The sequence below is a fragment of the Carlito syrichta genome, unplaced genomic scaffold (genome assembly GCF_000164805.1).
Source record: "Carlito syrichta isolate Samal-C Ts95f unplaced genomic scaffold, Tarsius_syrichta-2.0.1 Scaffold303208, whole genome shotgun sequence".
Taxonomy (NCBI): Eukaryota; Metazoa; Chordata; class Mammalia; order Primates; family Tarsiidae; genus Carlito; species Carlito syrichta.
The window spans coordinates 429,281-454,564 of record NW_007247304.1 but is presented as its reverse complement, the minus strand read 5'-3'; the positions used below and the strand labels follow the sequence as shown (position 1 = coordinate 454,564).

At 36.0% G+C, this 25,284-nt stretch overlaps 1 protein-coding gene across 4 annotated transcripts in view; it reads left to right on the top strand.

The window, feature by feature from the left end:
• The window catches only part of ERBB4 (erb-b2 receptor tyrosine kinase 4), a 750,739-nt gene that overhangs the window by 383,026 nt on the left and 342,429 nt on the right, over nucleotides 1–25,284 (top strand). For all 4 annotated transcript variants that reach the window (XM_008058078.2, XM_021712356.1, XM_021712357.1 and 1 more), the window contains exons 5-10: nucleotides 2,051–2,169; nucleotides 4,769–4,910; nucleotides 13,133–13,246; nucleotides 15,265–15,391; nucleotides 22,220–22,293; nucleotides 23,164–23,254. In XM_008058078.2, the coding sequence (XP_008056269.2) occupies nucleotides 2,051–2,169; nucleotides 4,769–4,910; nucleotides 13,133–13,246; nucleotides 15,265–15,391; nucleotides 22,220–22,293; nucleotides 23,164–23,254 (667 nt within the window). The remainder of the gene's footprint in view (nucleotides 1–2,050; nucleotides 2,170–4,768; nucleotides 4,911–13,132; nucleotides 13,247–15,264; nucleotides 15,392–22,219; nucleotides 22,294–23,163; nucleotides 23,255–25,284) is intronic.

Sequence of the window (25,284 nt, the reverse complement as noted above, 5' to 3'; positions counted from 1 at the left end):
TAACTATTCATCTTTAAAATGGTGAAATAAAATATGGAGTGATTAAATAACATGCCCATGTCACATGAGTAGATTCTGGATTTAAGCCTAGATCTTCAGACTACATAGATTCTACATCAACTGTATCTTCCTGCAAGAGAGACTACCTCAACTTGGAGATGTGTCTGGAGAAATATCTTGTGAAAAAGCAACGAGAATCACAACAGCATAGGGTACAAGGAATCAGGAATCTCAAGCGGTATTTCTACCTGACTGGATGCCAGAAACAGACTGGGAGTAGTGACATTCCTGAAGAGGCAGCGATGGTGGTTCCTTCATAGAGCACTTTTATCCCTAGCTAAGGGTTTGGCCCTGTAGCACAGAAAAGGCCAGTTTCGTAATGTGAATCTACACTGATTTATAAGCATTGGTTTATATTTTCAAGCTATTGATTTTAAAGCAGTGTGGAGGATTCAGTGGAAGAAAAGGATGGGATCTGAGAAAGCGTTTAAAAGGCTGTTTAATAATTTAGAGAAAATTTTCTGATCAAAGTTGGAATAGAGGGAAGAGAAAGTAACGAGGAATCTTTGGAAAACAGAATTGCTGGTGCGTGACAATATTTTTAGGGATGAGAAGTGATGGTGAGAGTAAGAAAACATAGAAAATGTGTCCTAAATTACCAGCTGAGCTACTGGATATATGATGTCTCCATTAAATGGGATAAGGAGACTAAGGCAAGAAGTTTTCTCAAAGGTGGGGGTGGGAAAGTGAGTTGCATTCCATTTTACACGCCTTGGCATAGCTAAATGGGAACTTCTGTAGACAGCTGGAAATATGTGCTGTGGTTCCAGAGAGAAGTTGGTTCTGGATCTGAAAGTTATTTACTAGGGGCCGTATGCAAAGCAGTGGATGACTGATTTTTACCTAGGAATGAGCTCGTAGTTCCCCCCAAAATTGTCAAGACCAAATCTGGAGAATACTGATGCAGAGCCAGATTCTTGGTAAAGTAGCAGCAAAAAAAGCCTAGAACTGTCTGAAAGGTAGGAAGAAACAAGGCTGAAGTGGAAATATGGAAGCCATGAAGTGATGTGCTACACATGTCCTGCGAATTTCATACTTAAAGACTTTAAAAGATATTTTTGAAATAAGTGAGATAATTGTGTCCTTCATTAATATAATTTTGATGCACACTCTATAGCATTTTTAACTGATTTTTACTAACATATACCTTGATATGATGTCAACTTGGATTGAAGGATGTTATAAGAAAAGACCAGTGAAACTTTTTGTTTTGCTGACCATAAATGGTTTTTTGCCTTCCTCCCTGTCTTCCCTCGTTTCATCATTCCCTCTCTCTGTCCTCCCTCCCTCTTTCCCTCTCTTCCTTCCCTCTCTTTCTTTTCCTCCCTCCCTCCCTCCTTCCCTCCTTCTCCCCCCCCCTTAATTCTTGCCACCTGTGAATCAAGTAAAAGTTTATGTTTCCTTTTCTGTATTGACTACTGAAAGTCTTAGGATCAATTTCTGGAAATACCTTCTACCATAGGATCTTACTGTGCACACTGGCTTCACCTTTCCCAACCTTCCAAATTCTTTATTACGTTATCTCAGTTTCATTTTAATTTTAGAGACAGGGTTTTGCTGTGTTGCTGTTTCTATTCATAGCACAGTCATAGCACACTACCCTCTTCAAAGTCCTGAATTCAAGTGATCCTCCCACCTCAGCTGCCTGAGTAGCTGGGTCTACAGGGGCACTCCATCACTCTTGGTTCCATCACTCCTGGTTATGGATTGAATTCTCTCTTGTGAGGTTGCATGATTGTTGTAAAATGCTACAATTGTTTGCCAAACAAGAAGGAACATAAAAACAAAATCAATGAGGTTTATTTTGAATCATTGTGTGTAGTCATTTTGATCTATTTGCAGACTTCATTCATTAAACATTTATCATATTGAGTCAAGGATGGATGGAGTAAAGTGTTACTTCAGTTTTCAGCTTTTCTCAGCGACTCCAGATGACCTGAGTTTCTTTGGTGAACTGACTTTGATTGAGGCCCATCTCTGTCTTCTGCAGTGACAAGGACGGTGTGTGCAGAGCAATGTGACGGAAGATGCTATGGACCCTACGTCAGTGACTGCTGCCATCGAGAATGTGCCGGAGGCTGCTCGGGACCGAAGGACACAGACTGCTTTGTATGTCTGAGTGTTTTCTCTTTCATTCTGCTCTCCTTTCCTTCCCTCTTTAATTCAAGCACACTGAAACTTTAATATCCTATTACAATAAGACCAAGTTTAGCCATGTTAGGATTTTAAAAAAATGGTGAAAGTCATTCCTTCACTGAGTTGACTATTGATTAACTAGTTTTGTTTCATTATATTAAATGAACTGCATCTTTCTCACAAAATTTATGTGACAAATGAGCTTTATTGGAGAACATATGGAGATATATATATTTTAGAATACTATAACATCCTTTCCAAAAATGCAGTGATTACCTGTTTATGTTCTTGCATCTTTGAGTCCTGAGTGGGGGCAATTTTTTTTTTACTTCTTGAATATAATTTCAAGATTATAACAGATAAAATTAGAGATTTAAGTATTCTCTAGTTTATATTGTTTGTTCATTGATCTTATTCAAAAAGTTTAATATTGTCAAATGCACATTTAAAGTAATTTATATGCTAATATATATGATTTTCATTTTAGAAAAGGACACTTCAACGTTCTTAAAATTTACATTTATAGTTTGCTGGGGACAGTTATAATTACATTTTGATATCATATTCCAGATACAGTTCTTTTTGTTCTTTGGAATACATAGAAGCAATTCTGTGAGTTATAGTTAATTTCCTAGACACAGAATGCTAGTTTCATTTTTAAGCTAAAGATCATAAAAATAAGCAATCTTTTTTACAGCTAAAAATGAACACAGATATTTATTTTCTTTTTTCCTCTCCTCGAATAGCTAACAGATATATATAGTAGAATGGAGTATTTTTTCAAATTGACACTTAATTTCAGAAAAGAGCAAAATATAAATTAAGGCTTTTGTGTTAAGATAATAATTTCTTAGTTTTCTTAATATCATAAAAAATACTCTACCTTAATTCTACGTGAATAGGGGGAAGGAAGAAAGGAAACCAAAAATGTTGAAAATTGAAAGAAAGTCTCAGAAAGTCTTGAACTGAGAACCTTTCCTTGTCTATCTCAGACATAAGATGGAAGTTTGATTTTGAGGACACTGACACAGATGTTGCATTAAAAATGCCAAAACAATAACCATAAAAAATAGCAAACACTCTCTCTTAGAAGTTTTGTACTGTATTTTTTTCATGATTCCATTATCATGATAAGCACAGTGCTGAGTGAGCTTCAGATTATCATTTCATTACATTCATGAAATGGTCCAGTGATTCCACTTTGGCGTTTGGTATGGAATGTTCAAGGATACCAGACCCAGGCCTTGGTGTAAGTTACGTTGTTTCGTTTGCTGTCTGAAGGGTAGATTTGTTTTATTCCTCTGACTTATGTTCCTTTGTTCCCAAGCAATCTGTGCACAACATTGCATAAAGTGTGTTAGTAAAGCAATTATAAGGACACATGAAGTTTTATAGCTATAAATTAAAACTTACTGAGTTTTCTAGATTGGTTTTTAATAGATTCTTCCTAGAACGTGTCATCTTAGTGAATAATGTATCATCAGTAAGTCTCATTCTGATTATGCATCTAGTAGACTATCATCAGGGAATTGTCATGTTTATGATAAAGTGCTTGCTAAAACAACAATTGATGAGGCGAATGTTTTGAGGAAATAGAATAAATTATTGCTTATTAATAACCATATGCACTATTTATGATGAAATGTAAATCATAGCTTGAGTTCACATGAGCTTGCCTTCCAAAATCTAAGTTATTCTTTAAAAGGTTTAATTTATTAATTAAAAGAATTAGTTCATCCACACTTTTGTTAATCACATATTTATATGTATTTATACATATGCTCTCTTTCTATAGCAAATAGTTAATTCCCAGGGGGTAAAATGGTTATTAATCTTCTTAAATGAATTTGAAAATATTAATAAATTGAATTCTTCATTCAAATGTGTAAGTCAAAAGAAATAAACTGTCTTACTTCAACATGATGGTTTTTACTAAATGGTGTAGACTTATGAAATAAGAGATATAAAATAGCATCATATTATTTAATAACAGGCTAACTATAGCTAGTTATGTCTTTTCAATTTTACACACACTTCATTTATACTTGTCCTAGTTACCTGCCAGAGCCTTTTCTTTAAGTCCAACTTAAATGACCATCACAATGTATTTTCATTATCCACTGGTAATAATTTTGTTTACTATGTTACTTAAGATGCTGAGCTCTCTAAAATACCAGCTCAAATGAAAATCTAGCCTGTAGAACTGGAGGCTTAGTTGTCAATGTCGAACCCTAAAACTAGATATAAATGCTTTGAATAATTGTGGGCTTCCATAAGTTTTTACTATTAGCTAAGTTTATAATTTAAACCAATTCTCAATTTAGAAGTTAGTGGATAGATACTAAGCAATTTGACCATCAGTAACCATAAATGGTATATTTATTGACACAGGAAAAAAAAATTTGTGAAATTTTAGAAACACACATGACTATAAAATTATCCAACTTTGTAGTATTCGTAAAATTATTTTATACTAAGTAAAGAACACAACATTCTCACTGCTATGGCAGTGTTTTTTAATCATGTATTATGAAGGTTGTTTGTAAATAAAAGTAATATTTGCTTGTTGCAGGCCTGCATGAATTTCAATGACAGTGGAGCATGTGTTACTCAGTGTCCCCAAACCTTTGTCTACAATCCAACCACCTTTCAGTTGGAGCACAACTTCAATGCAAAGTACACGTATGGAGCATTCTGTGTCAAGAAATGCCCACGTAAGTACAGAATAACAATAACCAAATTAATTAGGTTATTATTTAGCATAAAAGACATTTCATGTAAGTTCAATTTAATTTGAAAATTGTAAAAATGTCATGAATTACTTTGGATATGGGTATTATCACCCCTATTTTACAAATAAAGAAACTAATCTCAAAATTTAAGTGACTGGTCTAAAGTTTCATAACAAAGGAATGACGTGTGGGGTAGAGTGATTTGTTGTTGACTTATAAACTCTTCTTGTTTTCAATCTACCTCAATACTTTTGCATATCATAAATTTTTTCAGAAAAGTAAGTGTTTAAGTGGCAGCAAGCTATGTAATGAACAGAATCTTCTAGTGAGAATAAGATTTACCAGTAATTACTTATGTGTACTCGAAAATCTAGCATTTTTGACTGGGCTCATCGGCTCAACCTGTCTTCCTAGCACTTTGGGAGGCCGAGGCAAGTGTATTGTCTGAGCCCACAGGTTTGAGATCTGTCTCGGCAACTTGGTGAGACCTCATCTGTACAACAAATCAAAATTTAGCCAGGCATAGTAACATGCACCTGTAGTTCTGACTACTTGGAAGGCTGAGAGGGAAGGATCACCAGAGTCCAGCAGGTCAATGCTGGGGTGGCCATGAATGTGCCACTGCACTCCAGCCTGTGTGATGGAGTGAGACTCCAACTCAAAAAAACAACAACAAAAAAAACAAGTGTATGAAAATCTAGCATTTTGATTCAAATATCAAACCTAATTTTAAACAAAAGTATTAGATATAGAGGGTTTATTAAGGGATCTTTGCAAAACTGATCACTCATACTGAGGATTCAAAATGATTAGATTAGCTTTCATTAGACTTTCAGTATATGTCTCGGTATTTGCTTGAGTTGATTTATTTGCTCTGAGTGACCAATGGAACATTTCCTTGGTGTTTTATCAACTGGATAAGCTGAAAAAAAATCACTACATTTCTCACCTACTTCACTTTATTAAACGTTTTGCAATTTGTAGCACACAGAGAATGGGCCTTTCTTAACTTTGTATATGAGATTCCGTAGGAAGTACATGTTGAGCATCCTTAATCCAGCGATTAAAATCCTAATTTTTTCTAAATTTGAAACCTTTAGAACATCAGCATGATGCCATATGTAAACATTTCCACACCTGACTTTATGGGATGGGTCACAGTTAAAATGCAGATACACTACACACAGTTTATTCGGTGTTCCCAAGGGGAGAAAAAGACCCTTTCAGTCTCCTTCAACTGTGAGACATCTTTTTCATGCATGCTTCGATTTTCTCAGGGACGCACTCCCCCAAAGGATAATAAAATGTTATGTGTATAGGCCAGGAACACCAGTGATAGGTTCCGTCCATGATGTCCCACATGGGGCCAAGACCTATGTGCATTATTCACTGTGTTTTTTTGTCATTTATTCTGCTTTGTGGTGTAAAGAAATTGTCGAAAATGTCAAAAAGGCCTGCGGATATTGCTATAGGTAACAGTGACAAGAGGAAACATTAATGTTTATCTGTAGCACAGAAATGAGAAACTGGACAGCAGTGTAAGTATGAGATGTCTTACGGAAGACCATCATATATGACCTGAAGAAACAGAAAGAAAAACTGTTAAAGTTCTCTGCTACACATGAGAAAGTGCTCAGCCTCACTCATCATCAGAGAAATTCAAATCAAAACCACATTGAGATACCATCTAACCCCAGGAAGAATGGCCATCATTAATAAAACAAACAACAACAGATGCTGGTGAGGATGTGGAGAAAAGGGAACACTTTTAAAATGTTGGCGAGAATGCAAACTAGTTCAACCTCTATGGAAAACAGTGTGACGAATTCTAAAAGATCTAGAAATTGACCTTCCGTGTGATCCAGAAATCCCCCTACTGGGACTATACCCAGAGGAACTCAAATCATTCTACAAAAAGATACCTGCACATGCACATTTATTGCAGCACTATTCACAATAGCAAAACCATGGAACCTACCGTACTGCTCATTGAAACTGGACTGGGTAAAATAGATGTGGTACATATACGGAATGGAATATTACTCAGCCATAAAGAAGGAAAAGCATATGGACTTTGCAGCAGCTTGGATGGATTTACAGTTTATCATACTCAGTGATCTATCACAGAAACAAAGAATAGAGTACCACATGTTCTCACACATAAGCGGACCCTGAACATTTACCATAATACTATGAGAAAGGCATAGGCAGTAGAGGTACACTTCTCAGGTGGAAGGGGTACACAATATCAATAAGGGTACCTGATTTCAAACCAGTCAAAGTGGGAACCAAACTTTACCTGTATGATGACCACTTATGTACCTAATCCTGAACTGTACCCCACATCTTTAAAATTTTTTTAAAAAGTTCTATGCCAAAAATGATGAAAAGAAGTTAATGAGAAATAGAAAAACACTGCCTAAAGCTAAAATGAAGAGCCAAGTTGTGTAATGAAAGTGAATGCATCAGTGCACAGGTGAACACATGCCATATATTGGTACGCTGATCATGAAACAAGCAAAGATCTAACATGATGCGCTGAAAATTGAAGGGAATGGTGAACATTGAACAGGTTGGTTGCAAAAACTTAAGAAAAGGCATGGCATCGATTTTTTTTAGTGATTTGTGGTGACAAATCCTTTCATCACGAAGTGTGTGTGGTGACACTCCTTTCATCACGGAGTAAAAAATTCATCGATGGATCTGCAGAGGTCATCGCTAATGAAAATCTGACATAAAAACAAGTCTGCGAGGGTGATGAAACATCACTGTTTGGTAATTGTTCTCCCAGAAAGACATTGACTACAGCTGGTGAGACAGCTCTTGCAGAATTAAGGAAGCCCAAGCAGAATAACTGTGTTGAGATGTGCTCATGCAACAGGCACACATACATGTAATCTTGCTGTGGTAGGCGAAAGCTTCCAGTCTCACTGTTTTCAAGGAGTGAGTTTCTTGCTCCTCAGTTTTATATACTCATAAAAAGGCATGGATCACCAGAAGGTTACTATTCACTGCATCTATTTTTTTAGATAAAAAGAAACATCAGAAGCAATGAAGGGACTAAGGAGTGTTCCGATCACTGACAACAGCATATATGGCAACCATTCCTGCTAAACTTCTGAAAACCTTCCACACCCATGCCTCTGTTCACTGTGGCTAGCGTGCTGTTCCAGGGACTTCTTTTCTGATCAGCTTCACAAACATTTTTCACCAGTGGCTCATGCGTGCTCGGTGCAGGGAAGCAGGGCTGAATGACAGCTGCAAGATTTTGTTATTCCTTGGCAACTTTTATGCCCATCTTCCAGCTGAAATTCTCATTTAAAAAATGTTTATGCCATGTACTTTCCCCATTCATTAGCCATGGAACCAGAGTATTCTTAGATCAATGAAGAGTAATACAAAAACACTTTATGGAACAGCACACTAGCCTCAGTGAACAGAGGCGTGGGTGTGGAAGGTTTTCAAAAGTTTAGCAGGAATGGTTGCCATACATGCCGTTGTCAGTGATTGAAACACTCCTTAGTCCCTTAACTGCTTCTGATGTTTCTTTTTACCTAAAAAAATAAATGCAGTAAATAGTAACTTTTATCAAAACACAGCATTGTAGGCAAAGAGTGAAAACTTGCCATTATCTGTTGTTGCTGCTTTTTTTTTTTTTTGAGTTGGAGTCTCACTCGGTCGCCCAGACTGGAGTGCAGTGGCCGCTCCTGGCCACCGCAGCCTCGCCTGCTGGGCTCTGGCGATCCTTCTGCCTCAGCCTTCCGAGTAGTCGGAATTTGTTGCTGCTTTTTAATAGCCAATACAGGTATTCAGTGATGCCACTGTGCTGTTTAGTGATCCTGAACACATTATTTTTTCACTATATTAATTATCAACAAAAGACACAGCTATGCAGGCCTGGCACAATCTCTGGCCTGTGAATTTGTTCAGTGGTGATGATAAAAATGGTGGCTACTTTGAAGGATTCCATATGTCACGTAAGAAAAAATGATGTATGACCTCCTCATATTTAAGAAAATACACCTTAGAGTCTATCAGTAAGCTAGAAGAAGTGGATATCACAGAAGTTTTTAACTTCAATAATGAAGATTCAATCAGTTGTTCATTCATTGACCAATGGTGAAATAGCAAAAATGGTTCTGAATCAAAGTGGCCATGATATTAGTGACAATAAAGATTATGTTTTTCTTTCTTTCTTTCTTTCTTTCTTTCTTTCTTTCTTTCTTTCTTTCTTTCTTTCTTTCTTTCTTTCTTTCTTTCTCTCCCTCTCCATCTCCCTCTCCTTCTTTCTCTCCCTCAACTCTCTCTCTTCCTCTTTTGAGTTGGGATCTCACTCTGTTGCCCATGCTAGAGTTCAGTGGCATGATCACAGCTCACTGCAGCCTAAACCTCCAGGGCTCAGGTGAGCTTTTCCCCTCAGCAGCTTGAGTAACTGGGACTTAGGCACATGCAACCATGCTCGGTTTACTTTTTTGTGTTTTTGGTTTTGGTAGAGAAGAGGTCTCACTCTGTTGCCTAGGCTGATCTTGAACTCCTGGACTCAAGAAATATTCTTGCCTTGGCCTCTCTAAGTGCTGGGATTATGGGCGTGAACCACCATGCCCAGTCAAGATGTTTTTAACACTGCAGACTAAGTGCCTATAGATTACTTGTGATGAGTCTATTGAAGGACTGGAGCAGTATGCATTCATAACAGGCAAGAAATCATGTCAGATTATGAAATCAAGGGCAGACTTCTAAGACAAAATTTGTTAATCAGGCAGATGACTCTAGAAAACACATTTTAAAAAGCCATCCCGCAGAATGCCTCCTCATTCCTAGAGGATCCACTACTTGGTCCCTCAACTGCTCCTGATGTTCTTTCTTATCTTTGAAAAAGCAAAGCAGTATACAGTCATCTTTTATTTGAAACACAGCATCATAGGTAGAGACTGAAAACCTGTTTTTGTTTATTGTTGCTGGTGTTCAAGAACTGATATAGGTATCTTGGTGATGCTGCTATGCAACTTAGTGACTCTGAGCATGTTTTTTTTTTTCCCATCTGATAAGGGTATGCCATATTTTTCACTGTTAAGTACTTATGTGTGAATAATTTTTTGATTTATTATAGAGATGAGATCTTGCCAATTTGCCCAGGCTGGCCTCAAAACTGGGCTCAGGCAATCCTCTCACCTCGGCCTCCCACGTGCTGGGATTATAGGCATGAGCCACTGTGCCCAGCAACATATATATATATATATGATTTATATGTTTAGCATGCCTCTGAATTAGCATTTTAAAGGCACAAGCCACTGTTTTCTGTCTAATAACTTTTCATTTGAAGTCACCCGTGTGTACCCATCTACCATTCTTACGAAAGTGAGGACTTGAAGTACAGTAAGATGGTCTGAGATGATCTATTGTTCCTTTTCTCAGAAAAATACTATCCTACTACCTACTCTTACTACCTTCAAATTAGGGTACATTTCCCCAAGGACAGTCAAAACTATAATTTTTTGGAGACTTTTTGGGGCTTTCCTTTTTATCCACATCCCGAGGGTGAAGCCTAGGAGTTGGGCTAGAGGTGAAGAAGTACTCGGTAAATTTGAACTAGAGAATTCTCCTTTTCTTCACTATATCCTTTATGGTGCTTTACCTGAAGAGTCTCAACTCTGAGTTATGGCAAGAGGTCAAACACGGAGAACTATTTTGTGAAATTACATGGCCAGTTTACTTTAGATATGGTAATTTACAAACTTTTTTGTCTTGGATTAATTTATGTGCATCAACTTACAGGCTACTTTTAAACATTTCAGCTTTTGTCTACTATAAAAATTCAATTATCTGATGGGCCTGGCTCACAAAGCTTGGTTTGCTGAACCGTAGCTTTCTTGGGAAAACAAGGACATTAAGACATTCTAAATGTAATTCAGAATTCTGAAATCTAAAAACTTCAAACACATATTTTTTAAAAACTAATTTGTCTGTAAGACTGGAACTGAATTCACATAGGCTAATTATAATTTTTATACCACTCAACAAAAATTGTTGCAAAAATGTGAAAGCATTTAATCATAGGGTATTTTCCAAAACCATGAAGAAAGAATGACTACTTAGTATATGGTATGTTCACCTGTTACAGTTGGTTTTTCCCTGAAATAGAGATCAAGTGAAGAAGGGATATTCTCAGAATCAGCACTTGTGGTGGAGGGAAAGAGGCAAGATTGGGCTTTGATATCAACTCAACAAAGTTACTTCTGTTGTGGTAGATGCCTTCTGGTGGATGTTAACTTGGTGGTGGATACTTTCTAGTGAATATTAATACAAGGTCTTAATATTCCTTCACCTAGCCTTGCTTTTTTTTTTTTTTTTTTTTTTGAGTTGGAGTCTCACTCTGTCACCCAGACTGAAGTGCAGTGGCTGCTCCCGGCCACCACAGCCTCCACCTGCTGGGCTCCAGTGATCCTTCCACCTCAGCCTTCCAAGTAGCTGGAACTACAGGCACGCGCTACCACGCCCAGCTGATTTTTTTAATTTATTGTAGAGATGAGGTCTCACCAAGTTGCCCAGGCTGGTCTCGAACCCAGGGCTCAGGCAATCCACTCATCTCAGCCTCCCAAAGTGCTGGGATTACAGGCTGAGCCACCGAGCCCAGCTAGACTTGCTTTTTTAAATCAGATTTCCCAGTAATTCTCCTCTCAGGGAAAGCCACTGCTCATGTGTCCAAATAGATTCTTAGCTCAGGCTACTTCTCTTTCCACACAAAGTGAGTGATCAGTTGTGCTACCCAGAACTAAACCATTTAATAGGATTTTCTCTTGCCACTGTCAAGTCCATTCCTAAGTAAGAAGCTGCCATCCATTTCCAGCTGGCATCCACATACCAAGCTTGGGTTTTGTCTTCCTTTGTCAGCTTGTTGTGCCTTTCTTGGTCCCCATGCATTCATACATATGAGCTGACTGAGAGGGGCCAGCCCATTGGTGGATGACATGGGAGGGGTCTGAATCATCTGCTTGTGCAGTTTACTTGCGCTTCTGCCCCCATTCATATCCAATCCCAAATGCACTGCTTTGATTTTACAAGGGATTGCTGTTGGACCTGTCCCACATTATGACATTGGGACATTATAGCAAAACCCTGTTTGTGATGGGCAATTCTGTCTTCAAGGTCAATCAGTGACCCCTGGCTAGGTGCTGCAACCTTATCAGGACCCAGAAGCATGTCGGGAGCTGTTATTAAATGGGATACCATCCTATGCTGCAGATAGAATGGCTTAACTCAGAAACCAAGAGTTATCTGTTGTAATTTTCCATTTAAGACTTGCCATACATCATAGGCCATATTTTCCTACCATAGGTACTTTGTATATCATGGAGCCACTTGGAGGTTTATGGCCCAAGTAGCAAAATTGCTTTCACTCCATCCTGGATCTGCACCACATCCCTTTATGGCTCTGGGTACCCCTCAAGGTTAGAAGCCTTCCATACCATGGCATGGTGTCAGAGCTGTGCTCCAGGCGTGGAAGGATGCTGCCCTTGCAACCAGAGTGGCCTAGCAGGTATTGCATTTCCCACCCCCGCATTGAGGGAGACTCTAGATGCAAGATTTTGGAGAGAATTTCCTATCATATCCCAGGTCACTGGACTCCTAAATATTTCACCTAAGTGTTATGTAGTGAGATGTCCCTTGTCTATTTGGCATTTAAAGTACTGCCCTTTCACATTTTGTCTCTTCATATAAAAATACCAGATTTTTGGTGGTGCTCCATTGAAAAATGAATGCATTCTAAACAATTTTCTCCTGGATATGAAGTGCACACTTGAGCCAAGGCAGTTCAACTTAAGTTTCATCTGTGCTTCTTGAACTTCAAGTATTTTTAGACTTCGAACTTGCATCATGATATGAAATGAAGTGGAACTGTTGAAAAACACAAACTAAATATCATAGTTTCCTAAGTCTATAAAAGAAATCCACTCTACCTTCGGGGCAATTCAGGATGTGGAGCAGTAGCCAAGCAAGTCCTAGTTATTGTCAACACACACTGCTCTTGGATTTGAACTTGAGATACAGTTTCAGATTGAGATATTTAAACAAGGATTTGTTTTAGGGGAAGAAACATATACGCTATAAATGATGCTAATCACTTTCAAACCCTAAAATATCTGGCTTTGAATCTGCTTGTTAAATATTAATATTATTGTTCTTATATATTTTTTTAAACTTAGATAACTTTGTGGTGGATTCCAGTTCTTGTGTGCGTGCTTGCCCGAGCTCCAAGATGGAAGTAGAAGAAAATGGAATTAAAATGTGTAAACCTTGCACTGATATTTGCCCAAAAGGTGAGTGAAAGCTCAGATTATTTTGGTTAGAACAGGAGCCTATATTGAGGTTTTTAGTTCACTTTTTAATAGACCCCATCCACTTCACAGCTAAACCTGTACACACACGCTTTCCACGACTTTGGAAAGTTCCTCAAAGTATCAACTGTCATAACAGTGTGTATTATTGTTTTTGAAGTTATATCTACTAAAATGTTCTACATAATACTCAGAGGTAACTTTATAGGAACTCAGAAATATGTTGCATTTTATTCCATCAATAGCAAGTATTAGAAGTTTTGTAAAACATGCATTCACATGGTTATGTTAGCAACACAACACGTCTTGTGGTTGCTTGCCACCATATGCAAAATAGTCTGTTAAGCATAAAAAGAGACACAAAGGGACATGCAACATGACAGTTAGTCTCTAGATCTTAAAAAATATTTTGAAAAATGACAGGCTCAGTGGCTCAGCCTATAATCCCTGCACTTTGAGAGGCTGAGGTCAGTGGATTGCCTGAGCACACGGGTTCAAGACCAGCCTGGGTAACTTTGCGAGACCTCGTCTCTACAATAAAATTTTTAAAAAAGATTAACCGGGCATGGTAGCGCGCACCTGTAGTTCCAGATACTTGGAGGCAGAAGGATCACCGGAGCCCAGCAGGTCGATGCTGAGGTGGCCATGAGTGTGCCACTGCACTCCAGCCTGGGTGACAGAGTGAGACTCCAACTCAAAAAAAAAAAAAAAAAAAAAGTAAAAATAAGATATAGGAAATAACAAGGAAATTTACCATAAGTGGTAAATAAATATTGTGGAAAATTTGTGCCATGGAATTTTCATGGAGGAAGCGATTCTTTCCAGCTACAACTTCTCCAGTTTTTCACTGGACAGAAACTCAAAAAAGCAGGACAAAATTGCAGTTAATATCTCCTGAATGTTATTAAGCTTTGCAAAGCATCAAGAAGGCCAAACTTCAGACTGACTTTTAGACTGTATTCTCTCTCTCTTTCTCTCTCTCACTCTTGCTCTCTCTTCCTGTTTACTCTCCCTCCCTCTTTTTCTACACACACACACACACACACACACACACACACACACACACACACACATACACACATACACACAGTTTTTTGTTTTTAAAGAAGAACCTTCAGAAAGCCTAGGTAATATTTAAGTATAAGTATTTGAATGGTCCTTGACTCTGGTTACTGTTCACACCATTAGTATTCTTTGTTTAATATATTCTCTATTAGACCAGTTCTTTTTTTTTTTAATTGCAAGTTGTAGACCACTTGAATATAGTCCATGAATCTATTTCACTAAAATGACCAACATTTTAAAAAGCATTAAAAATAATGTTTTAAGCCGGGCTCGGTGGCTCAGCCTATAATCCCGCGCCTTTGGGAGGCTGAGGTGAGTGGATTGCCTGAGCCCGCGGGTGCGAGACCCGCCTGGGCAGCAAGACCTCATCTCTACAATAAATAAAAAAAAAAAAATCAACTGGGCGTGGTAGCGCACGCCTGTAATTCCAGCTACTGGGGAGGCTGAGGTGGAAGGATCACCGGAACCCAGCAGGTCGAAGCTGCGGTGGCCGGGAGCGGCCACTGCACTCCAGTCTGGGCGACAGAGTGAGATTCCAACTCAAAAAAAAAATAAAAATAAAAAAAATAAAAATAAATAATGCTTTAGAATAGATTAGGAAATAGCTTGTGTAGTAAGGGAGACTACTGATGGATGGAGGTTTTGTTTGAGTTACATGTGTGCTTTGTGTATGTGCTGGGTCTTGATATAAAATCTAGTCCTTACAATGAGTCATGGTCACTAGACTGTAATACAGGGACAGTGTTTTAAAGTAGGGTCTATTGTAAATTTTGAATGAATGGATGATTATTTTACTTTTTAGAAAAAATTGTCTTTTGCAATATACTTCTTTTCATTTTGTAATGAAAAATACTGCTATTTTATAATGAAATTGCAACGAGTTATTGGCTAAATTAAATTTCTCAATTCCCTGACTGTGAGTCTTGTTTCTACAGCTTGTGATGGCATTGGCACAGGATCATTGATGTCAGCTCAGACTGTGGATTCCAGTAACATTGACAAATTCATAAACTGCACCAAGATCAATGGAAATTTGATCTTCCTTGTCACTGGTATTCATGGGTCAGTATTAAAATTTTATACAGAATTATTTTTACAAAGTGTAGACAAAACTGAAGAGATTCTCTAACTTTGTCTGTTTAATTTCTCTTGACCCAAGAGAGTTTAACCTTTCATCCATGCTGTTCACCAGCAAAATCAAGGGCAAGATTTCACTAGCAGTCATAGTAAAACAGAGTTTTGGGATGCAGCCACATTCTGAGTTTAGTGACTACCCAAGTTTAAAAATATTAATTTGTATTTAAGCTAAAATATATTTGCAGGACATTCTCAAATCCATTATTTTCCACAAGCTTGACTTATTGTTAAATGTGTTTAGGAAAACAATATAAATGGATGAGGTAGGAAATTTCATTCCAATTCTTGACTTATTAGGTCAGGACAGCATAAGTTAATATTCCTTTTAAAAGCTTCACATAACACAAATCAATCAGTTGAAATCCTTTTGAACTTCTTTCAGAAATTCTCTTGGTTCTGATGCATTATTTTTCTTTTCTTTCTAAGTTGGGAAGTCAGCACTACTGTAAGAAATCTATTAAATGAATTTTATTTTGATAATACAAATTGCAACATTATTTGGGCTCCTTTATTACACAACCACCTGCTGTTTTTAACTAGGAAGATAACAAAGTTTATATTCTTTGAATTGTAATAAAAATGTCAATATTTTAACTTTGCATTTTATCTATTTGTCTATAATACTACTTAATCCCTAAATATTATTGCTACAGGCTAGAGATAAAGAATATCACTTGTATATTTCAGTTCAAAACCTTATTCTGAACATATACCACATCATTTTTAGAAGCAAAAATGATGTAACACTTTATGAATAAATATGTCCAAATAGAAACAGCAAGAGCAATAGAACAAAGTGCCTCTTTCTATTCAAATAAATTACTGTGTGTTATTGCTTAAAATGTCTCTTTGCTTTAATGGGTAGCATTTATTATGCTCTCAAGTCAGATACTCTAATAGTATACATGTACTCTCTGCCCCAGACTTCTTGTATTTGGCCCAAGAAATGTTTTATTAAAAATTAAGATCATGATTTCTGTTTTCACTTTTAAAATATATAGACTTAATAATTCTCACCCCACATTTATGCATGGAAACAATATGATGGATATGGATAACAGTAGTCATTTTGAGATGGATCATATTTAATCAACTTTACTGTAGCCCACACCAGCCCACTGAATTCATTTATATTGCTGCTATCTTAGCGTCCTCGACTGATTGCATAGGAAACCTGGGTCAACATTTAAGTGCTTCCTTATAGTTTAATGCATATTGATATTTAGTAGAGCAATATGCCCACATTTTAACTCTAAAACCAAATATCACCATGCATTAATGATCACATCATGCTAAAAAAAATTCTTCTGAGAAATAAGAAGATAGAGCCACTTGACAAACACTGCCTGCTTTCACCTGTAAATATTAAATCAATTCACCTCAAGTCTATCAGTGGCATGATTTAAGATAATATGTACATGAGTTGCATTAGACCAGTGGTTTTCATGCCTATCAGGTCCAACATTTCTCCTTTATACATTAAGCAATGGACACTTCATTTTCAATTCTGATATAAAATTTATAAATAATAGAGTCTCCCTAGGTACATACTTTAAAAAAATATATTATTAATCATCTAGCTGTAATTTAAAGAAGAGATAAGAAAAAAAAGTTAGGTGCAATAAAATATGTATTGTTAAGAAGAATGCTCAGATGCCACATATCGTGAAAGTTTGAATCTATGAGAAATAAGATTAGAAGTTGTTTTGTGCAAGAATTATAGGGAAATAAAGAACAGAGGAAGAGCCCACCTCTGGAATAGAAATGTACTAACCAAACACTCTGTCTGATGGCAAAATGGAGAGGGAAATAATGTCCATTAAAATTGGATCAACATCACTAGGGATTGCACCTGTTCAGAGTACGACCATGCTTGAAGTTTGAACATGTGAGATCCTAAGTGTCTGGTAGGACATTTCAAGGTTGTACAATGTGTGAGGCAATTCCTTTCTTTTTCTTTTTTTTTAAAACACATTTAATACATTTCATTTGCTGCTTTCCAAAGGCCAAACACCCAGCGCAATGCAGCTGCTTCATACACATAGAATGAATAAATTTGTCTTTGCCCCTCAATTGCTTTGAATAATATCTGGAGCATAGTGGGTATGTAATGCTTAGAGGTAATCATTTTCTATAGGAAACATTTGACAGTCTTGGGTTGGGGTGATAACCAAAAGCCTGTACTCCCCAATCGTGAGACAACTGAAAAACCTCTACAAACATGCTCACTTCCTTCTAGTGTTGTGGTACTCTCCCACTGAGAACCACTGCAAGAATTTTGTGAATGTGAAAGGATTGTGAACCAACAAAAGTGACCTCCTAAGGGTAAAATTCTTGTAAGATAAAACATGGGCGGGGAGGTTTGAAAAAGATACTCTAGTGAGGTTTCGAATAGTTATTTTTGTCTGGGTTCATTATGGAACATATTTATTAAAACGGAAGGATCACCAGAGACCAGCAGGTCGAGGCTGTGGTGGCCAGGAGCGGCCACTGCACTCCAGTCTGGCAAACAGAGTGAGACTTCAACTCAAAAAATAAATAAGTAAAAATAAATAAAAAATAAAACTCTGGATTGACACTAGTTATAAAATGACTTTATATATATTTTTATTCACCTATGGCCTAGAGTAAGGGAATGTGTGATAAATAAAATGTTAAAAAATGGGAACATTTATTTCAACAAATACAAATAGATTGTGCAGTAGGGACCGTGTATTTATACATTTATGAAAAGAGTGTTACTTTAGACTAACTAAGACTTTTAAGGAGAACAACATTGCTAATTCATGCAGGTGGAAAATGACTTACAGAAAATCAACTTACTTTAGTAGAAAGTTAAATAAAGCTTGTCTTAAAAATAAACTCAGAAAATATGAGTTAGACTTTCTTCTTGGAGAACATGATCTGGACTAGACTGGAGTCTGATTTGCATTTAGCCATGGACAGTTTGCACTGAGTTGGGTGGTTTTTCTTTCATGTCAAACACTCCATTTCCTCCAATTAAAAAAATGAGAACTGCGTTAAAAATAAATATTTATTTACTCTGGTTGTTGTAGTGATTTAAAAAAACATTTTTGAATTGCTCATTATATTGTATATACAATATATTATATTTTGTAAAATCTTAAAGGTAGTATAAAAAAGAAAGAGGTAGAATGCAGGGAAAGAAAGAGGAATAAAGAACAAATCAGGAGAAGAGAAAAATCTCAGTTACTATGTCAAGTTTATAGCACGGCATGTTGGGCAACAAATATTATTTCATAGACTTGATTATAGTCTTTTATAAAGACTGTTTTGGAAACAAAATAAAGGCAAACTTTTCCTTAAGATAAATTATACTTCTCAGTTCAGATGATTATTTGTCTGTAATCATATCTTGTAAACCTAGTATATTCGAAGTTATAATTATATCACTGGATCTCAAGCATAATTTATCGGGCATTTTTAGAACAAATATATACATGAAATATGATATATTCTTGATTCCTACTTTCATGCCACTCTGAAACATATATTCTGAAGTTTTTCCTTTTCATCTTAGGAAAATATGTGTATAGAGTTAATTCAGTAGATCTAAGACACATATATTTGTGTAGATATAGGTATGATTGTATACATAATATGAGGGGTAGAGAGGGAAGGAGAAACAGAAAGATAGAGATTTAAATGGGTATAATATGGTGTATTATACACAGAAAACATCTAAAGCCGGGTGTGGTAGCACACACCTGTAGTTCCAGCTACTTGGAAGGCTGAGGCGGAAGGATCGCCGGAGCCCAGCAGGTCGAGGCTGTGGTGGCCGGGAGTGGCCACTGCACTTCAGTCTGGGCGACAGTGAGACTCCAACTCAAAAAAAAAAAAAAAGAAAACATCTAATAAATTAATGTTTTACCTCACTTAATTTTCATCACCTTCAATATTTTACTAATTTTTAATAAGACTGTATGGTCTTATTAAAACAACTGAGACTTTTAAAAACAAATATGAAGGCATAAAACTTAATTAAATAATATGGTTTTCAAAAACAAGTTTCCGCAGAAAATAAATTTACTGGCAATTTGTCAATTAAAATTATAATATGTAAAAGGATTCAAGAAAACGAATTGGCATGTTTCATTTATAACACAGTAGTGCCTTTGCTAGAAATAAAAGTAGGCACTTATTTCCTTATTTAGAAAATGAGAACTGTAGGCCAGGCTTCGTGCTTGGGTTATTGATGGGAAAATTTTTCTTTCATATTTTGTCGTGTTTGACACTATTCATGTGCTTGTGCTTAGAGTAACAAAATGCTCACCAGATTAGTGTGTTGATGCTGTGTCACAATGAGACTAGCCTGCTGCAATGAAGATAGACCACGGAAGGGAAATAATAGCTTTGGTGATAAAGTGATTTTAGTGAAATTGTGAAAATATGTCTCTTTCTTTTTATCCTGAGCTTTATTTTTGGATCACCAAACACAGTGACAGAGTAGACATCATGTTCTTTTGGGTGAATCTGATTTTCATTGGGAAAGTTCTTGATTTTAAGTATCAGGGATTTCAAGTGACAGTAGGATAAAACTCCCAAGAGGTGCTTTGAAGTCAGTAAGTGGAATTCTGTCAGCTTATTTTATGGGAGTCCTGAATCTCTAAAATTAGTGATATAAAATTTCTGTGGTCCATTGGGCTTCATGCTAACATTTCAGAATTCATTTTATTCCTGAAAACTTGGAAATGTTCTCAGTAAAGATTTGGACTGACCCCATTATTGTGTGCTTGCCCTGAATTTTGAGTCTTTTTCAATAAAGCCAGGATATTTGATTATGTGACCTGAACTGTTCTATACACTGCTTTTCATTAAAGAACAAATGTTGAATGCTCATTCTTCTACCACAGAGCTGATATTTTCTCTGTACACACAAAAAAGGCTTTGCACACTAAAAAGTGAAGACAACAGAAGCACTCTTCCTTTTATGGCTTCATATTAATCAAAAATATAGTTATTCTTTCCATATTTCTTTACTTATAAATAGAATGCATTTGCCAGAATGTTTAACTGAGAGTGTAAATTTGGAGAGGTGTTTGTGTGACTTTGAGAAAATTCTAACCAATAATTTTTGTGTGAATTATAAGGAAATACAATTATAATGTTTCTTCAATCTCAGCAATATCCAGTATTTGAGCCTTGTATAGCACTCCATGTTAAACTAGAAGGGAATTGTATTAATTTCACTTCTTAGTTTGAAACAGTAATTTAATAAAACAAAGATTAAAAAAACATATATATATATATACACACACACACATACATATACATAAAGAGAAGAATATGCTGATGGATTAAGTTCAGAAAGTTAATACAAGGTGGTTCCAAAGATCAAGGTGGCTGGAACTGACAGTCTTTGCAAAGCTTTAATGCTGGAATGAGTAAATACCACTGGATTCAGACACAAATCCTCAGGACATACACCTATCTGTTTGTCAGAGGATTGTGCAGCAGCGTGATTGATAGTCCTATTAAGACTGCATACAATGGGTCACTATAATCCAGTGGTTGTTCCCCACACCTAAAAAGAGTTTCTCATGCACTGGTCAAACAACAGTTGTCCACAACAGGAATAAAGTTCATTTGATTGCTACAGTAGATACAAACTTCTAAAAATGCCCAAGTTCACTATTCTTAGAAGGTTTGACCTGTCTTGGGGAAATGGCCAATAAAATGAATTAAAACTTTACATAAAGATTATATATAAATATATGAATAGGAGAATTCCCATGATAGCACAAAATGTCTTTTAATGCAAAAAAAGTATAAGTAAACACTGACTCCATTAAAAACTCAAAATATGAATAAATTCCTGAGAAAGGTTTGGCATTATGTTTATGTTTGGCGCAATATTCAAGTATGCAATTATTTTGTTATCATTAGTTTGTTTTACCTGAAAAATATTTTCCTAGGATGAAAATTCCTGTAAAAAAAATTTGTTAAATATTTACTTTTAAAAGATATTTTATATGAATCGGCAGCATGAATTACAAAAATGTTTCACATTAGGAACATTTTTTAAAATGTCCAAAGTTTATACCTTTTGAGTGTTATAAAATTTGTTGTAAATTTTGATTTCAAATGTTACACAGTTACTGCTGATGGAAAAAAATAGTTTCTGTGTTTTAAAAGTGAATGTAAATAAAACAGATAGGAACAAGGTGGTCCTAGTATTCCATATGATAGTAAATATTATATAATAATGAGTATTATGAAAACGTGTAAATAGGTAACTGTAGAGCTACAGGAAAACAAAATGTTGATTTCATCTGCACCTGTTTCATCTGTGTTTATTACAGGTGCTATAAGCAATTTAGACTGCTTTGAGAAACACAAAAGTCAATTGTATAATATAATTTATATTATAATATAATATAATTTATTCCTAGACAGTATTCTTCCCAATTAAGGATTCCTTTTAAAACAAAATAAAATAAAAAGGTTCATACACGAACTTGGGGGTTTCTTCAGGAGAGGTGAAATTGAATCATTCTGGTAGATCTAGACTATGCTTTGATGAAAAACTCTTATTTTGTGTCATAAACGTTTTCTAACAACACCTATTAACACCCCTCTTCATCTAGCATAGAACAATTGAGACAATGCACTGCTAACTTTTCTGTTGCTAATTAAAATTTAATTTGAATGAAATAACTATCGTCATGATTCTTATATTTCCAACTGTTTATTGAATTTTAAATTTGGCTACATCTCTTCTTGATCTTCTAGGGATCCTTACAATGCAATTGAGGCCATAGACCCAGAGAAACTGAATGTCTTTAGGACAGTCAGAGAGATAACAGGTAATTTTTGAAAGTGCAGTTGTGCTATGAATTACATACATTTTGGTGTTTCCTTGAAAACAGTGCCTAATATTGGAATCAGCAACACATTTTCAAAGCAAATTTTAGTTTATAAAAACACTTGTCATTTTGAACAACGGTGTCTTTCTTAGCTTTTGTGCACATTTTGAAAACCCATGGAATTACAAAATTAAAGTCTTTGAAATTTTGACATTACAGTTTTTGGAAATGTCGATTGTTGTTTAAGCCAATGTTTTTAATTTACTTTTTCAGAAAAAGTGCTAAATGGACAACATTTAGCATTTATTTAACACACATATATTGAGCATCTGATTTGTTTAAGACTGTATACATAGATGATAGGGAGCCCAGAGATATGAATCAGACCTGGATGTATCATCAAAGAATGTAAAATGTAATGAAGAAGATTAAATATGTACGTAAGTTGCTTAGAAGGCAAGGTAGATGCTGAATTCGTAAGTATGCAGATAAAGTGGTAAAAGATTTCAGGTAAATTGATACTCTTTTTCTCTTTACTTAGACTACATTTTTGCAGCTATAGGAATAAATTGGGCAACCCTTTCGGGTCCCCCCCACTGTGGGACATTTTCTGTCCTCTCAATAAATCCTATCGTAAGAAAAAAAGAATGAATGAAGTTGAGTCATTTAAATCATTTAACATGTGTGGGTTTTTTTAATAAGACAATCTTGCAGGCATAAATGTGAGGAATTTTTCAAAAATAGAAATATTCACTGTCTTTTTTTTACCTACCACTTTTTAACACAGTGCCACCATATTTCAAGACAAATCAACACTATGACTAAGATAATGATATTCTGACTTATTTTTACTGTTCCTGTCACTTGTAGGTTTCTTGAACATCCAATCATGGCCTCCAAACATGACCGACTTCAGTGTTTTTTCTAACCTGGTGACCATTGGTGGAAGAGTACTCTATAGGTAGGTGTGTATGTCTGAAACTGCGGGTCTCCCAAATTTTAAGATACATTAAGTCAAAACCATCGCTCTTGTTGATTTACTGATCTGGAGAAATATGCTTCCACCCTTATTTCCAAAAATAAACTCAATGAAAATAACCCTGATGATGATATAAAGTATTACAGATGCATAGTTTGATTTTCAACTGTTAATCACTTACAATAATATTAGTATTTTGCAGGTATGGAATGCATGATGTGAGTGATTAAAATTTCTCTTTGATCATTTGTTATCAAAACTAAAATATAGAGCTGAGTGACTTGGTAATTGCTCAAGTGTGTGGCATACAAATATTCTTGTACCAGGAGGCTCTACTTTGTCTCTGGGACTATCATTTGAACCAAACATCATAAAGCTGATGTTTCAGGAGCTGCTCCAGCACTTTGCATGCAGTGTTGGTTAATAAATGGATAGAAAAATTGGGGCTTAGAAGAACATTGCTCTACAATTCTAATGTCAATATCTTAAGTTCATATGATAACGATAAATAACTTAGTCTTGACCAAGCCACTGTTTTTATCTTAGTTTTGTCTGATGATGATGTTCTCTGTATGACATGCTTATTCATGAGCAATTAAAAACTCATTTACATAAAGAGGCTTTTAATTTAATTTGTCTGCTTAAATTTAAAAGATGGCTAAAGTGAATACCATCATTGGCTATTTTAAAATAATGTTTCATAGAAAGTACATTGAGTTTTACTATTAAAATTTAAAACAGGTATATCAGGTTTTAAATGTATAGAGAAAAAAGAACTTAATCAAAAAGAGTGGCTGAGAAATGCAATCTATTAAAATGCTATATACAAACAACTTTTACTATCCATTGAATAAAATTTTATAATCAGTCAAGACATTGTGCTGACACTATAATTAACAACCTAAGTTTGTTATGACGGGATCAAAATTTGAGAGAATGAATTTTATCATTGAACACACACACACACACACACACACACACACACACACAAAGACACCCTATGTAGAAAACAGTTTTAATTATTAACAACAAAGAATATTTAAAATTATAAATTAAGAAGGAAAGTTTTGATCTCCAAAGTATAAGATAATGCTCATTAGATGACTGAAATGTGGGAAGCATGTTTATTCTCTAGATAATGGAAAAGAAAAAAACTAGTTTAAATAAAGGCAATTTCCTTGAAATATTTGGTTTACACAGTCATTGTTATTTAACTTTTAGAGTAGTTTTCCCCAGCTACCCAAGTCATCTGAGTTTTTAAAATTTATTTTAGTTTAATTTTACTTTTCTTTACTGTTTAATTTCTTTTAATATTGAATATACACCCTTCAACTATTATAATTTTTTTATTTCTTTTTTTTTTTATCAATATTTTTTAATAGCCGGGCTTGATGGCTCAGCCTGTAATCCCGTGCCTTTGGGAGGCTAAGGTGAGTGGATTGCCTGAGCTCACGGGTTCGAGACCCGCCTGGGCAGTGAGACCTCATCTCTACAATAAATCAAAAAATCAACCAGGCGTGGTAGCACATGCCTGTTGTTCCGGCTACTCGGAAGGCTGAGGCAGAAGGATCTCCGGAGCCCAACAGGTCGAGGCTGCGGTGACCGGGAGCGGCCACTGCACTCCAGTCTGGGCGAGAGAGTGAGACTCCAACTCAAAAAAAAAAATTGATTATGATATCATGGGATAGAGTTAAGGGTTAGGTATACAAATATGCTTGGTTCAGCCACCATTGTTGAAAAGAGGTGTCTCCCCGTCCCCAGACAGATGTTTCCTACCATTAGTCCCATCTCCCTTCCCTCCCCACCATAGTTTCCCACCACTGTCAGTCATTTTCTTATGGTGTATGTTGGATGATAAAGGTACACTATATGAGTGAGAACATGTGATACTCAGATCTTTGTTTTTGTGAGAGGTCACTCAGTATTATAGACTCTAGTTCCATCCAGGTTGCTGCAAAATTCATGATTTTGTTCTTTTTTGTGGCTGCATAGTATTCCATCGTGTATATGTG